This window comes from Gavialis gangeticus, unplaced genomic scaffold, assembly GCF_001723915.1.
Source record: "Gavialis gangeticus isolate Ggan-Ray unplaced genomic scaffold, GavGan_comp1, whole genome shotgun sequence".
NCBI classification, from domain to species: Eukaryota; Metazoa; Chordata; order Crocodylia; family Gavialidae; genus Gavialis; species Gavialis gangeticus.
In genome coordinates, this window is record NW_017729015.1 from 17,553,885 (window position 1) to 17,569,283 (window position 15,399).

Here is a 15,399-nt window from a genome sequence, read left to right on the forward strand (position 1 = left end):
CCCCCCCTTTTAAACCTCCCCACCGTGTCCCTGGGGATAATTTATTTCTCAGAAAGTGCTCTGGGCTTTTCCCCAAAGCAGTGAGGAAGGATTTCTAGACTTCAGAGATTGGATTGATTGTGCATGTATAAAAGCAAAGGGAAACCATGAAGCTTCTAACAAGTGTTAGCTTTGAAAAGTATTAGTAGGTTTTTCCTTGCCCCCCCCCGCCCCATAATCTCTAGCAAACTCCTCTTTCTTTGGTGCAGTTGGCATCCTGTGTCACTGTCTTGCCTGGTGCAGTTGGCATCCTGTGTCACACGTCTAAATGGCAGTTGCTGCTATTTAGAACGTAAGGGGCCGATCATAACAGCTCTGGGTTGTAGTGGTACCATCTGCTCAGGGAGATGGATGGGGCTGGTCCTCCTCTCTCAGGAAGGGTGTGCATGCGTAGTTCTAGCAGTATAGCTTATTTCTGTAAACGTGGGGAGAAATGCGCTTATCCTGAAGTCAGCACTTTTTGAGCAGCAGAACTGTGTGTTCTGGAGTCGGCTGCACGATGATAATTAAATCTTTTCATTGACCAGAGGGCCAAGCTTGCTGTGGCTATAACTGGGTAGGATTGTGGATTCCAGCCAGATATAGCTCCTGTTACCCTTTGCTGGGAGCTGAGTGCCTTAAATGCCTTCTGTGCCTTTGGAAGGTCTTCTGTGTGTCTTTAATGTGCTAAATAAAATTTTAACTCCATGCTCTAACATCTGAGGCATCTGTTCATCCCCATTTTCTGGCTCTCTCATAGGATCCTATTATGTCAGGTCTTAGTTCTGAATTGCCTTGAGAGGGGAGGGAGAGGCTTAGAAAGCTGGGCAGAGGGGGGATTGGTGATGGGCTGTGTCACTAAACTGCTACTTCCCATCTAACCCTTGATCTGCAGTGACAGTCATTAGCGGCCACTCAGCACCTTCATAGAAACAAGTCAGAGGCACCTGGTCCATTTAGCTCTGTTGCTGTTTGTAGTGCCCTTGGTGGTCAGATAGTCCTTTAAGATCAAAGAAGGACAGCACACCAGGTATGGTGGGAGACTGGGCTTGAGTCCCTGCTCAGCCACAGGCACCCTATGAGACCTTGGTCAAGTCTCTTAGCCTCTCTCTGCCTCACTTCACCACCTCCAAAGGAAGCTGTGAGCCTAAATCCTGTAAAGATTATGGGGGCTCAAACACGGTGGCAGGCAAGGTGATATACATCTTTTGGATCTCTTAGAAATCATCCTTCTTGCTCAGGATGGGGACGCATGGGAGAGGCTAACAGTACATGGGATGAGGCCTCTAGGTTCCTAGACTTTCAAGGGCACTTTAATGGGAGCCAGTTCTCACCTCTCACGGTATATTTGTTATACTGAGGAAGGCATGTCTGCAGCTGGCTCTCTGTAGCGCGGTCTTCCTCGGAGCTGCGAATCCCTGCTGCCATCAATATTTGATTACTCTCTCAAATAAAGGAGTGTGGGAGTCCTAGCATCAGGGAGCTAGTAAGATCCAGGTTAGCCTCTATCAGCAGAGCAGAACCTCCAAATGACTTAAATCTACACTAGAAACTGCCTGTTAACGTACTGCATAACTGCTGTGTCTTTCAGGCTCAGGCTGTTACCCTAACAGTAGCTCAAGCATTCAAAGTAGCATTTGAATTGTGGCAAGCATCCAAGGAAGGTGAGTGCCTATCTCTGCGCCTTGCAATATCGAGATACATACATACATACATACATTATATATATATATATAAAAGGAAATAATTTTGGGCTTATGCTTCCAAGCAATCTTTAAACTGGGCCCCCCCAAAATAGGGGGCAAAGAGTAGATTTCCAGCTGCCCTGCTCAGAGAACCACCGCTTTGTCCTGGCTCTGACTGCAGGGGCTAGATTTAGCTGCCAACTGTCCAGCCACTGCCTGCCTGAGCCCAGCTAGGGTGACTGTGTCTCCAACAGTTGTTTCTGCCATCCATGAGCACATAAAATATGCACAGTGCCTAACAAGCAGCAGTGTAACAGGGTAGTCTGTTCAGGTTTTTGGCCCAAATGTAAGCTTGACACGTGCCCCTTTCTCACGCTCGGATGCCAGCCAGATTTGTGTTCTGTTCAGGGGCTGCCTGTCTTGTCCAGAGGAGCCGAGTGCTGTGGTTCCCATGCCTGAGCAGCCTCTGGAAATAGCGGGTCGTAAAGGGCAGGTTCTGTGCTAGGTATCCAGGTTGTAGCCATATTGGTCTCAAGGAAAAAGCAATCAGGGCTCGTGCTGTGCTTCTCAGAAGGTATAACCTGAGGGGGGAAAAGGCATCAGGAATAATGCTGGCTTTGTGCCATCTGGATACCTGCCACCTAGCTGCTGTAGAGCCTGCCATGTCCCTTGAAGCATTAGAGCATCATTACATTGCTCTCCTCATCACATGCCATACTTCAGGCCTGTAAGGGGAGGGCTGATTTTTGTCCACTGGATACAGCTCCTCCAGCTGGGGATGCCTCTTCCCCCTTTCAGATGCAGATCTGTCTGCTTGAAACGTGCATACAGCCCTGTGTGCTGCCATATGAGGCCGAAGTGGGAAGAGAAGAATTGGTTTGAAACGTCCCAGGTAGCACCAGGTTTTCTGGAGACTGGGGAAGGATTTCCAGGTACCAAAATGATATGTCCTGAAGACATGACTCGGGGCGGGGGGCTGCTATCTCGTGTGTTTCCATGAGTGAAAGGTTACGTCTGCACCATGGCAGCAAGACTGCTTGGTCCCTCTGCGGGATTAAGCCCTGCTCGCCCTGTTGTGAACTCTGGAAATAAAGCAGTAAGGATGCCCTGGGGGCAGCCTGAGCCTCTGCTCTTGGGCTCCCTTCAAGGCACCCTCCTTTCGAGGCCACCTCAACTTGAGTCATTGCAGAGGGAGTCAGAGAAGGTGTGTGAGTTCTCAGCACAGACATGCCTGCTTTTGGTGCCTGCAGTCAATGAGGGAGTTTCCTTGTGTTGCAGAGAAAGAGAAGCGGGAAAAGTCCATCTTGGACGGAGAAGGCACAAGCAGCCCAAACGCGGAAGGTCCCGCCGGCCCTAAAGGATGTAAGTGACCCACAAAAAAGCTGTCACATTGGCTTCCAGGAGACCTGAATCCCAATGAAGAGTGGCTTGGAGACTGGCTCCCTTCCTCTGGGTTGGGGCATATGGAGGCTAATACAGAGCAAACAGTGCGGTAATTGTGTGGATTCTTGTTCCAAGCCTGGGAGGAGATGGCAGCTTGCCCGGGCTCCTACCTCACTAGTAGCTGCCGACTGCAGCCCCTGCTCTGCAGAGCCAGCTTCATGTTGGCACCAGAGAAGGTTTGGGGAGAGGGGGTGCTCTTGACTTCTCCGTGGGTCTTATCCTGATGCTCTGGGAGCTTGTAGACAGGCATTCAGGTAGCTCCAGATGGCGATACGTTCCTGCTCTTCTCATCCCAAGGAGCTGCCCAGGGCACCTGAAGGGAATGGCCTGCGACTGTCCTGTAACTTCGGGGCAGGATTCCCTTAGGAAAGTGAATGGCTGTGGAGCGTATGATCTCCAAAGGGGACTGTGTGGTCCTTGACTCCTGTGCTCCAGATTTCCTGTGACGGGAGGAAAACTGTTTGCTTGTCCTTCCTCCCCTTCTGTCCCTCGGATGCTGCTTTCTCAAGCTGTCTTATCTAACCTGCTGCCCTTGCTTTTCATGAAGATTAATCGAGTCAGGTCTTCCCGGCCACTCTACATATGCGCCCTGGGATCTGATTCAGGGTCTGATGAGAGGAGGAACGCTCCTCCTCTCGCAGAGCTGCTGTTCAAGATGTGCTTTCAGAGGCAGCCTGACCTCTGCCTTGACTGTTTCACCTTCCTGGGAAGCCTTCCCAAGTCTCTGCCTGCCCTTCTTTAGAGCAAGTAATAATGCCTTCTACTATCAGAAAACTTCAGGGCTTCTGGAGAGTCCCGTTAAACTTCACCTGCTTCATTTTACAGCCAGGCTCCTCTGTAGAGCCTGCTAAAAAGTGCAAGGCTTCAGGGGCTCCTGAAGACCGGCTGTTCTTTTCAGTGGCCGGCCCAGGCGCCCCCTCTGCAAGGCATACCACAAAGCAGTCCTGGAGCTGAAGGGAAATGGGACAAGGGCTAATCTCTCTCCTCCACGCTGACCAGTGAGATAAGGGGATTTGGCACAAAGGAACACAGCATTAAACTGGGCTCCTTTCCAGACTGGCATGTCTCATTTATCCATGGGAGGATCCAGTACTTGAAGGAGCTCGTTGTAGCTGACGGCAGGCTCGGATAAGCACTCTGCAGAGGCAAGAGGATACCACGGCTATAGGAAACTCGTTGTGTAATCTCAGCTTAGCCCCTGAGCGAGGCTTTGCAGTCAGGGCTTCAAGTTCAGCAAAACTCTGCTCGTCACAGGACGGTGCACGGTAACCTACAGCTTTACCCGGTCCTGGTTTAGATCGTGGACTCTCCGTGTGCTTCTGGCAGCCCCACATGGCTTCGCACAACCATGCGCCATCAGAGCAGAGTCCCTCCTCCTCCTCCAGGGGAGTGTGCAGGAGTGTCTGTCGATACATGGCTTCTGCTGGTGGCCAGACAGCAGCAGATGCTTTCACCACTTGGCAGAGGGGATTCAACTCGGCTGGTAGGCAGGAGGGTCCTGCCCTCTCTGCGGAGCAGCGGTAATGTTCTGCAGGTCAAACTCCTAGGCACAGCAGTGGAGAGAAGTCTTTGGAGTATAAACTGTGGGGGCTTGGGTTGCTCCTTCTCTGGCATCATGGGACCCCACCTTGGGGCATGGTCACCTAAACAGGTATTAGCATGTATCTATGCTACCACCATTAACTGCCCCTTGCACTGTCCCGACTGTAAGTCTGACTATAAGTCAGCCCTTCTCAAGCTAGCTGTTCTTTTCTCTGCTGTGTCCACAGCGGTTGCCACAGGGAACTTGTTGGATTTAGAAGACACTGGCAAATCTCCCCTGACTGTCAACACAAACTCTGCACGCTTTGAGAACAGCCTGTTTGGACCAAGCCCCTCTGTCAACAACAATGTTGTCTGGGTGAGTGTACTGGGCCCTGGCTGCCCTGCTGCAAAGGCTAGAGAACATTTTAAACTACCTGAGGGTGAAGCTTTGCTTTCTGATGCACACTGCATCCTGTGTGGGGTGTGGGGAATCTTCATGCCAGGGGTGTCCCTTAAACAAAGTCCTGGGGCAGCACTGTGTGTACAACTTCCACCCCATGTAAGCTGTTCATGTGGGAATTATTAAAAGGCATCCAAGTGAATTAGACTTCTCCATCCCGGTAGAAGCAGCTCAGATTTGGGTACATGCTGCCTTGTTTTAGGCTCTTGCAAGTTAACAGGAAAGATTGGAAACTAGTTTCACAAACCCAAATGCTTAGATATTTACTTGATCGAGTAAAGATTAAGCATCCAACTTTCAAGGAGCTCTGTAAGGGTTTACACTCTGAAAAATTAGACACTCACATAAGGTATCATATTTACAGAGCTGCTGTACATATTAACATGGATACACCAGTACTTCAGCCATGAAGTCTGTTGTTTGTGATGATCTGCAAAGCCTGGGACCCAACAGCTTAACACCGCCTCATTAACGCCCATTGCGGTAGCTGAGATGTACAGTACTTGGTTCTGGAGCAATGATGGGGCACTTCCATGCATGGAGTCCCCAGGCTGGAGCTTGTTTGCAGAGGTTGCCTGTCTGAGCTCAAGTTTGGCAACTTCGGGGGCAAAAATGAGAGATGGCTGTTCTGAACAGCATTAATAGCTTAGCAAGACTTGGGAGCCTTTGAGCTGCACCCGCTTCCCACTTGCAGAACCTCCACTTTTTTATACTAGCTTCAACCTCATAAATGCATCCACAACTTGAAAAACTCCTGTAGATTAAGCATCCAACTTTCAAGGAACAAAATCCAGGACTTGGTCCAGAATGGCCCCACGGACCTCCAGAGCCAGCTGTTGCCTACTATAACTGCTGTACTGCTGCAGCGAGGGCAGTGCCGTTCTCTCTTCTGAGAGACTGAGCTAATTTGTCCCAGCACATCACCCTGCGAATGCAGTGCCAGGCAACACCTTGCTGCAGACCCAGTTGGATGCTGCCTGGTGCTCTGGTAGTGTTCAAGGAGGATGTCTGCTAACCAAAACTCAGGCCCTAAAATTTTAGGGCTATCCCAGAAAATGCGGGATGGTTGGTCACTTTACCTGTTGAGTAATCATGTTGTCCATTGCAACGATATCCTAAACCAGTCTTCTAGTATAAAGTCGAAGTACATTGCAGTGCTATCCTAGTCCGCCAGTAGAAAGAACCTTCTCTTCAGTAGCATTCAAATGCTTTCCATGGGAAGCCTCCAATGAAAAGATCTTCAGGAAGCATTGTGTCCAGTCACCCCCCCGCGCAGCTCTGTGCAGACAGCCTTCTCTTCAAACGTCCTGCCTCAGCACATGCTTAAAGCATTGTGCTGAGTCCAAAGCCTTTTCTCTTGACAAAGCGAATGTATTTTTTGCCATTTGCACAGAGGAATCTTGAAATGCTGAGTCGAGTCAGTGGACTCGCTCAGTCCTCCGGAGCCGCCTGCTTCCCAGTCTTGGCTCGGTCTGAAATGTGTCTGTTCATAAAGAGCAAGCAGATGTTTTCAGTCAGAACAAGTTTTGTTCTCTCAGTCTCAGATGTAAAAAGCAGGGTCTGGTGGAGAGCTCATTGAATCCATCTCTTGGAGCCAAGCTGCACCTCAGCATGGATCGCTGAAGCAGCTTCTGAGGGGCCAAATCTGCTCTGGGGCCAAGGGACAGAATGAAAACCAAGCCAATGTTGGGGTTTCAAGTGGGTACTTAGTCCACGTGATGTCCCTCTGCCCAAGGGCGGATGCTGCCTGGCAGCAGTGCCAAAAAGTTTACAAGCGCACTACATTGGCATCACAAGGCAGCAGTTGTGTTATATGTGTTGGACAAGGCAACAGCAGCAGCATCTGATAGCAGTGTACTTGTTATGTCTGTCTGTGCCCTGAGTCTTCCCTTGGTTCCAGTGGGGTTTGATCTGACCCTAAGTTAGCTACAGGGATTGAGAAAGGATAGCTGTGAGGAAGGGTGAGAGGAAAGAGGTGATGGGAACGAATGCATTTGGCAATACTGAAACACTCCTTTGTAATCAGTGCTGTCCTTGCTCATTGCAAAAGCTTCAGTGATGTCTCTAAAGCCCTTTATCTGGGGAAACTGGAAGTGCTGATACCAAGTGTTGCTTTAGGCATTTGGAAATCAATGCTTCTTGTCTTACTTATGCCAACACGTTGAGCCAGATCTTTAAATACAATTGTGCATTAGCTTAACAACCATCTTTCTCTTGTCTTTTTAACAAAGGAAATGGACGACGGTCTCGACGAGGCATTTTCCAGGTAATTCTGATAACTGTCTTGGCAACTTTGTATCATGAGGGATGACCCAAGAGACTCCACAAGTAACTGGTTTTTAATAACGTTTCTAATCCAATCAGCTGCTGTGGTCTGACCTGGGAAGCAGCCCCATCAGCGCTCCAGCGGCTAATTGAAAGATAGGCTTTGAGGCTGGCTGATACGTCAAATATTTTGACAACCTTTTAAAGGATGGAGATAGATGTGTGCAGTGGGGAACTTTAATTCCCCAAATGTCGCATGGCGAGCATGTCTCCTTGTGTTTGAATGGAGAGTCTACCATGTGGCGTTTAATATGCTGGCTTTGCTGCTAGTTTCCAGTCCTTGTGCTGTTAAGAGAGATGTTGGTCTGACCTCCCTGTACTCGGATTTAACTTGCCCCATATTAGGGTGTCGTGAAAAGAGTATTAGTGCACCAAGTGCCCAGGCCAAAGGCCCGACTCTGGGGCTGCGCCTGTACAGCTGCCAGCCTTGGTGTGCTCAAGTGCCCCATGCTTTTCTGGGTGATTACGTCCTATACCAGAAGCTGTGCAGCCACCTCCCTGCAGCACATGGGAAGTGCTATTAGCATTGCTGATGACAGCACCAATTAGCCAGTTGGTGCAGATGTGACTACCTGCTTCCAGCCTAGGAGGCATAAGAACAGCCCTAGTGGGATGAGCCAAAGGTCCCTGTAGCCCAGTAGCTCGTCTCTGACCATAGCAAGAAGCAGATGACTTTCAGGAAGAGTAGAGGCAACCTGGTACTTCAGAGCACTGCTACTGGGAACGGTAAGTTTTATCACACAGATGTGGCCTGAGACAAGCCTGTTTCTTCACACCAGTGTGCTCTGCCCGACCTTCGAGTGGGTTGGTGAAACTGCATTAAGCTCCCATGTGGCCACTCTTGTTCAGAATTACAGGGGCCGTAATTCAATTTTAGCTTACCTTGGAAGTAAAAGCCACTGTAATTATGATTAAGAGTGTTTATTCAGGGATTTAAAGAAGTGGAAAGTTGCCTGTATGTGTCCTTATAGACAAGCTCTTGGAAAACTTGATCTGGTGCTTTAAGTATAATTGTGCAAATCTGCCTTCTAGATGCATTTCAACCATTCTTACAGCGATAAAGGTTACTTCTGTTTAGAGCAGTGCAGAAAAGGCATGCTGTAGCCTTAATGAAGCTGAGTCTTTGACCTTATCTCCCATCTCGGGCATTGGGTTTCCAGCTGTCTTGGAAATGGAAGTTCTATATCAAAATAACATGCATTAAAGGAGCAGTTGTCACATCTGGCTGCAATCCAGTTTCCTAACAGGGTGTGTTTTTTTGCTTGGATGCAAATTGTCAGCTTTGCTAGCATGCTCCCCATGTCCTGGGTTTGGACTGTAAGTGCTATGAGAAGGATATCTACTTAGCTCCCACTGGAGTGGAATGAATCACAAGAATCCTTAAGCATTTACACCGCATTTTCTCTTAAGCCCTTTTTTTGTCACGTAAAAAAGAAAAAGGTGTTTTTTGGAGGTCAAATCGGAGTTGACAGTTCATGGACTGTTAAACACCTTAATTAAACAGGCCCCACGGATCTGAGCCTACTTTTTAGCATGGTGGGTTTGTACACTGAAGTTTCCTGCTCTTCGGATCCCAGATCTAGTATTGTAAGTCCACACACTGTGGAGGAGTTCACTTCCATAAGCACCTAGACTGTCCCAAAAACAAAGACCACTTTAAAGAGGGCTTACAAGACCTCAGAGATTATCACTGCACTGCTGCATCTGAGCACTGCTGAAAAATACTGTGGGTTGTTTTTTTTTCTGAAGAGCTAAAATTGAAGTTAGTCCCCAGGAAAGAGAGAGCATCGTGGGGAACCGTTGGAATGAATGGAGAACAGCGCATTACCGCAGCGGCAGCTTGTTCAGCTACTCCTGCCGTGGTGAAAATTGAGTCATTTCAATGAGGCTGGCTGCTTTGGTTAGTGCATCCTTTTACCTGTGAGAGAAGATCGCGGCTAATGATGCCCTAGTCAGTGATAGTTTGGAGAGAAAAAAGGCAGCCTTTTACCAGACCTATAATGTAAAGGAAGTCCAGAGTGCAAATTTACAGAATGCGTTCAGGGCATGAACCTTCTGACAAACCAGCAGAGAAGCTGCTGAAAACTTCAGAGGGCTCCCAATATTAGGGTTTTTTCCCCCATATTTAGAAGTACTTCTTTTCAAGGTAGAAGGAAAATCTTTGAAGTGTGAAGCTGCAGATAATGTTGTAGCATTAGAGATGCAGCAAGCATACAAGCTCTAAGCTGACACTTTCTGGTTGAGGATGATTAGTTGTCTTTTTTTTCCCCCCCCTTGCTTCCCGTAGACTTGCTCAGTCTAGAACTAACCCGCATGTCCTGGACACTGGCCTGACTCCTCAGGATATCCAGAGTGCAGAAACCCTTTCGCCTGTGGACTGGAACAAAATAGATTTGAATGCGGCAGACAAAGACGACCTCTTTGGATTCTGAGGACATCCTCCAGCTAACAGCTTGCAGTAGAATCACCACTAAAAATCCCTGGACTGAGCGCACATCTCTTGATGCCCTTGAGGGGCTGCTTGTAGTGGATGTTCACCATGATACTAATGCTGTTATGGCACCAACAACTGTTTAGACCAAAGCCGTAGACACCTAGTGCATTTTTTTTACCTTGCTTTTTTTTCTAAACCACGAAAAGCTCTTGAATATATTTATTCAATAACCTTGCAATTTATGTGCATTATGGGAATTTCAGAGAGCATCTGCCTAGGTCACATGCACAGTATTAGATTGTAATATGCCAGGGGAAGAGCCTTCAGCAGTGCCTGCTCTCTTCTGAAAAGGACAACGTGACACCAAAGCCTCTGCATACGTGTGCGTGTGTACATTTTCGAGACAAACCTCTGCGTATGTATGCACAGTTGTAAGCACAATTGTAACTAATCTATTGCTTCCTAAACAGCTCTACTTCTGCAGCTGTCTCCTGCACTTCACCTTCTTAATATACTGGGAGGAAGAGAAACACAGCAGCTGCTGGCAGTATTAAAATCAAAGAGGAAACAGGTTTTGCTTTCTGTGCAACTGTCCATGGTAAAGCCCCATAGTTGCCAGCCATCAGTGAGCTGTTTGGCTCTCCTTTTGCCAGCTTCAGACTGCAGTTGCCTTGCTCGCTCAAAGACCTGGAGCTTTGGATTTTTGAAGCTGGAGCTGGAAGCATGATCCAAAACAGGCTGGGTGTCTGTCACTGCTCTTCTTCCCGTAAGTTGGTGATCCAAAAAACTCAGCCATGCTGCAGGTTTGTCACAAAACTGACCTCTTGCACTTATAACGTTCACTGTGACTCTCAGTACAAGGATTTGATCACACTGATGACCTTAATAGCCAAAAAGCTCCCTAAAAGCAACTTGGCTTCTGTTAAACCAGCAGGTTGGACGAATCCAATAGCTTAACAAGTCTAGCGCTTAAATGCTTCTGGCTGCCTTCATCTGGTCTCGATACCAGTATCTCTAGTCGAGCCTCTCAGGAAGTAGACTGCTGAATTGGATTAGCCAAAACCAGTATTTACCTGGAAGTCCTATACGTGAAAAACAACAAAAAACTGAAATGCTATTTTAATACTTCTTCCTTCAACACTTGCTTCTCCTATGAAGCTGAAGGATCTTTGTTTTCATACACTTCTGAACTGGAAAATAAGTTATGGAGGTATAAAGATTATGCTAATTAAAAGATTAAGCTTAATGATCCTAAATGGTTACCCGGCCACAGTTTGTGGCGTTTGTGGCCTTGTGTGAAATATACTAATCTGTTTTATAGATTTGTAACTTGTTTCTGAAACACTAATTCATTCCCCAGGCAGCCTCTTCTAACAGTCTCTCCTTAAAATTACGTACAAAGTAAAAAGCATCTCTGTCAGTGCAGAGAATTTATTAGGAAACAGTTGAATGATTCTGAGTTGGTCAATGCATTTCTAAAGGTTATTGTGATAAGGTACGAGGGAGTTCTGCAGCTGACTCATCATGCCTGCTGTAAAGTCTGTGCATCCTGCAAAAGTGTGTTAAGGCACCTTTATATCTTCAAGCTGCTCTGCCCATGAGTTGTTGGGTCTCTGTCATTAGTCTCTTGCAAGTGGATGAATTAGTCAACACAGCTGCCTTAGGTTTTGTATATCTAGTCTATTCCTGTTGTAAAAGCAGCACCCAAGCTATGCAAAAGTAACTGTAGCAAACACCCTTTTCTGACTCCTTGGGGAGTTGTGATCTTTCTAAGAGAATTTTGTTGCAGCAATGGACCAGGAGGATTCATCTGTACAGGAATCTCTCCTCTTTTTCTAGAGATCCTAAGAGTGTATACTTACATGCACAATGGTATGTCTGTATGTACATAGTTTAAAAAGCCTATGCTGTAAAAATTATCTACGAGAAAATAAAAGTTTTACCTTTTTTTTTGGAATACCAGTGACAGATGGGTTTGTGCAGTCAGAGTGGCAAGAACAATGATCGTGCCTCCTTGCTCTGCGCACGTGACTCTTTATCGTAAAGCCCCTTCCACTCATGGATAGCAAGGAGCAAGCAACATATGGAACACCTGTAGAATAAACCTCTTCATGGGCTGGCATACACGTGAAGGAATGATGGCCACAGAGTTACAATAATCAGGTGACTAATTATTTGGTAAGCAAACGCTGAATCAGCTTCCAGTTAAGGCTCCTTGACTCTTTGCTACACATTGCAGCAGCATCTAAAGGTGAAAAATGCCCCTGATGGGGCCTTTCAGTAGCGCTAAACATGGATCTAAGCCTGAGCTATAAATCCTAATTTGCAAGAATTTCTAAATTACTGCACTAACCGCTGCCCCTTGTGGAAGAGGCGGAATAATTATTAGCGCTACTTTCTAGACCTAAATCACTCTAACCCTGACATAATTGTGTCTTCTACCCCATTTTTCTCTCCACTTTGTGGAAACACCCTCCCCAATGAACATCTCATCACTGTGTTAACAAAATGGAGAAATTCATTTTAGGATGTTGACAAATACATACAGCAACCCCGAATGATAGACTGTTCTTTCAGTGTACGGTTGAGCCGGGCTGGTGCTGAATGCTGAGCAGATAGGAGTTTACAAGGATTCCTCTCTTTTGTCAGTGTCACACTAACAAAAAATTCCATAAAAGTTCACTTTTCTATTTAAAATGCCTGTTCCAGTCTAAGGATATGTCTCAAATTATGAATACTAAGTATCCAGTCTGCTCTTTCATGCATAACTGATGAAGGTGCCAGGGAACAAATTGATCTTTCAGTTTTGATGTGACCTTTTTTAAGTGCCTGCGTAGAAACTTAGGAATCCACTTTCCCTCCGCCATGCTAAGACTCGTCTTTTCCACTTCCTTTTTAGAGCCGTTTAGGATGCGTTGAGGAGCAGGGCTTTTTTTTTTTTTCCTTGTGGGTGAGCACTAGCAGCTGTTATCTACACATCACAAACAGCAAACCTGGTTCAATAGATTAATGTGTAGCTATTAATAGGAAAAAGCAAGTGTTCTGTCCAGGTGGGCAGTCTGAGATGCCACGTTGGTGGCTGTTCTGTAATGGCTGGCTGAACACATTTCATGCAGCTTTTCCCCAAGCTGTGTGGCTTGTACTGTAATTGCTGACTTCTGAAGTGACACTAGTGGGCTCCTCTCTGGGTTCCTGCCCTCCAGCTGACTCTCAAAGCTGGGATTTGAAAATCTTCAGGGTGGCCTTCATTTTCTGTCGTGTCCAGGATTGTGCAGACTGCTTCTGCATGTCCTCGCAACCCAAATAACCCTTGTGAGCCCTTGTGTCTGTTTTTCTGTGGATACCATTGCTGTAGTTGTTCTAGCTCCATAAAATGCAAACGAAGAGACAGAAACACAAGAGGAGCCATCATCACAAGCAAAATGCTGGCTTGCATCCATAGGTGCTTCTCAAGCAAATCCCAGGACGTCATTCTCCCCTTGTACTCGGCCGTGGCGAGGCCGCAGCTGGAGTACTGTGTCTAGTTCTGGGCTCCACAATTCAAAAAGGATGTGGAGAAGCTTGAGAGAGTCCAGAGAAGAGCCATGCGCATGATCAGAGGTCAGGAAAACAGACCTTACGGTGACAGGCTGAGAGCCATGGGGCTCTTTAGCCTGGAAAAGCACAGGCTCGGGGGTGATCTGGTGGCCACCTATCAATTTATCAGGGGTGCTGACCAGGATTTGGGGGAACATCTGTTCACCAGAGCACCCCAAGCGATGACAAGGTCAAACGATCACAAACTCCACCGTGACCTATTCAGGCTGGACATAAGAAAGAACTTTACTATCCGAACCCCCAAGGTCTGGAACAGACTGCCACCGGAGGTGGTTCAAGCACCTACTCTGAATGCCTTCAAGAGACATTTGGGTGTCTATCTTGCTGGGATTCTGTGACCCCAGCTGACTTCTTGCCCCTGGGGCAGCAGGCTGGACTCAGGTCTTCTGAGGTCCCTTCCAGCCCTAACGCCTGTGAAGCCTAAATGTCTGTCATGTCAAGTAATTCGCCCCCAAACGGAGGAGCGTGTGCCCCGCTCTTGGACAGGAACAGAAGGGGCCAGGAGGCGATGAGACTGGTTTTGCCTGCTCATTGGAGCCAGCATTTTATTCTGGCTCTGGCAGGGCAGCTCCTTGAACAGAAGGTATCATTTGGAAGAAGGAGAGCAGATACCTTTTCTTCTCTCCTCCCTCCCACCGCAGGCCAGGGAAGAATGGAGTGACCAACCTGCTAGAGCCAGCATGAGCTTGATGCCAGGCATACCCAGGAGACAACCCGTTTCATTTCTGTTCCTGGCAGCAATCGGGTAAGACCCTGGTTCTCTTTGGTTTTAAGACTGAAGAGAGACTGCTAAGGACATGGCAGTGAACTCCTCTCAAAGACCCAAAGCACAGAGAAACCTGTGTCTGTTCCCTAGAAACAGGCTGCTGCTTTAAAGGGGTGGCAATACCCTCCTTCCAGGCCCTTGGTGCCCTGGCCTTTGACCTGACACAACGGCATCAACCCAGCCCTGGTCTGGGACCTGCTTTTCCAAGTACAAGCCATCATCAACGCAGCACATGCCTAGATCAGATGTGCTCTCAGCTCCTGGGAGAGGATCGTTCCTAAATGGCCAGCTTACCCTAAGGTTTTTAGCAACAAGACCTATGCACAGCTAACGTGTGGTGATGGAGTCTGTTAAAGACTAGAGATAAGGGAGATGGGGGATAAATTCTTCCCCCTTGTTTTCTGCTGCTGTTCAGGAGGTAAATAATGGCTTTGGCCTAGATGCATGCTGCAGCCATGCTTGTGAAATGCTGGCTTTATCACCGGGCTGGCACCAAGTGCATATAGGGCTTATTGGCTCCATACATCCTAGAGATGGTAGCGAATGAGAATGGGGAAGTTTGGTGTAAGTGGATGTTCAATCTTTCCACAAAGCAACTGCTTGGGTAAAGAGACCTGCAGCGAGCACAAACTGCAAGCTAGGCAGCTAATTTCTTTAGCTGCTGGCACTGTTACTTGTCTGACTCGTTCTTAAAAAAAAGACTAAAAGCAACAAATAAAAAACCCCACCCTGTACTCTTCTAAAGCTCTGTGGTGGCTTGTACTTAGATCCTAAACTTATTATGCCTCCCTGTTTCCCCTCGCTGCGTTTAAATGAATCCCCAGGAGTAATGGTCAATCTCTTTATGTGACATGATACTGAGATCGGCTCTGAGATTGAAAACTGGTTGACTCAGTATTTTGCGCTCTCCTTCCAGCATATGTGACCTCCTTGTGTGTGGAGGAGAGCAAGAGAATTCAACCCAAAAAGCTGTGGTCCCCCCAGGGGAGGGGAGACTGCAAGGGCTACGTGCCAATCACCTTTATGTCTGTAGATTGGTGAGCAGCCCCTCTCCATTCTCCCTTCTCTTGTAGAAACCAGCTCTTGCCAAAGGGGCAGAGCCTGGACGATGAAGCAAGAGCAGATCATAGCTTTGCTATGTCAAAAA

At 47.5% G+C, this 15,399-nt stretch overlaps 1 protein-coding gene across 1 annotated transcript in view; it reads left to right on the forward strand.

Annotated features, from left to right (window-relative positions):
* LDLRAP1 (low density lipoprotein receptor adaptor protein 1) overlaps positions 1-11,846 on the forward strand; it is a 20,824-nt gene extending 8,978 nt beyond the window's left edge. Inside the window, exons 5-9 of the mRNA XM_019512444.1 lie at positions 1,610-1,682; positions 2,982-3,065; positions 4,916-5,046; positions 7,362-7,396; positions 9,743-11,846. Coding sequence (XP_019367989.1) covers positions 1,610-1,682; positions 2,982-3,065; positions 4,916-5,046; positions 7,362-7,396; positions 9,743-9,887 — 468 coding nt within the window. The 3' untranslated portion in view covers positions 9,888-11,846. The remainder of the gene's footprint in view (positions 1-1,609; positions 1,683-2,981; positions 3,066-4,915; positions 5,047-7,361; positions 7,397-9,742) is intronic.
* Positions 11,847-15,399: the final 3,553 nt, after the last annotated feature.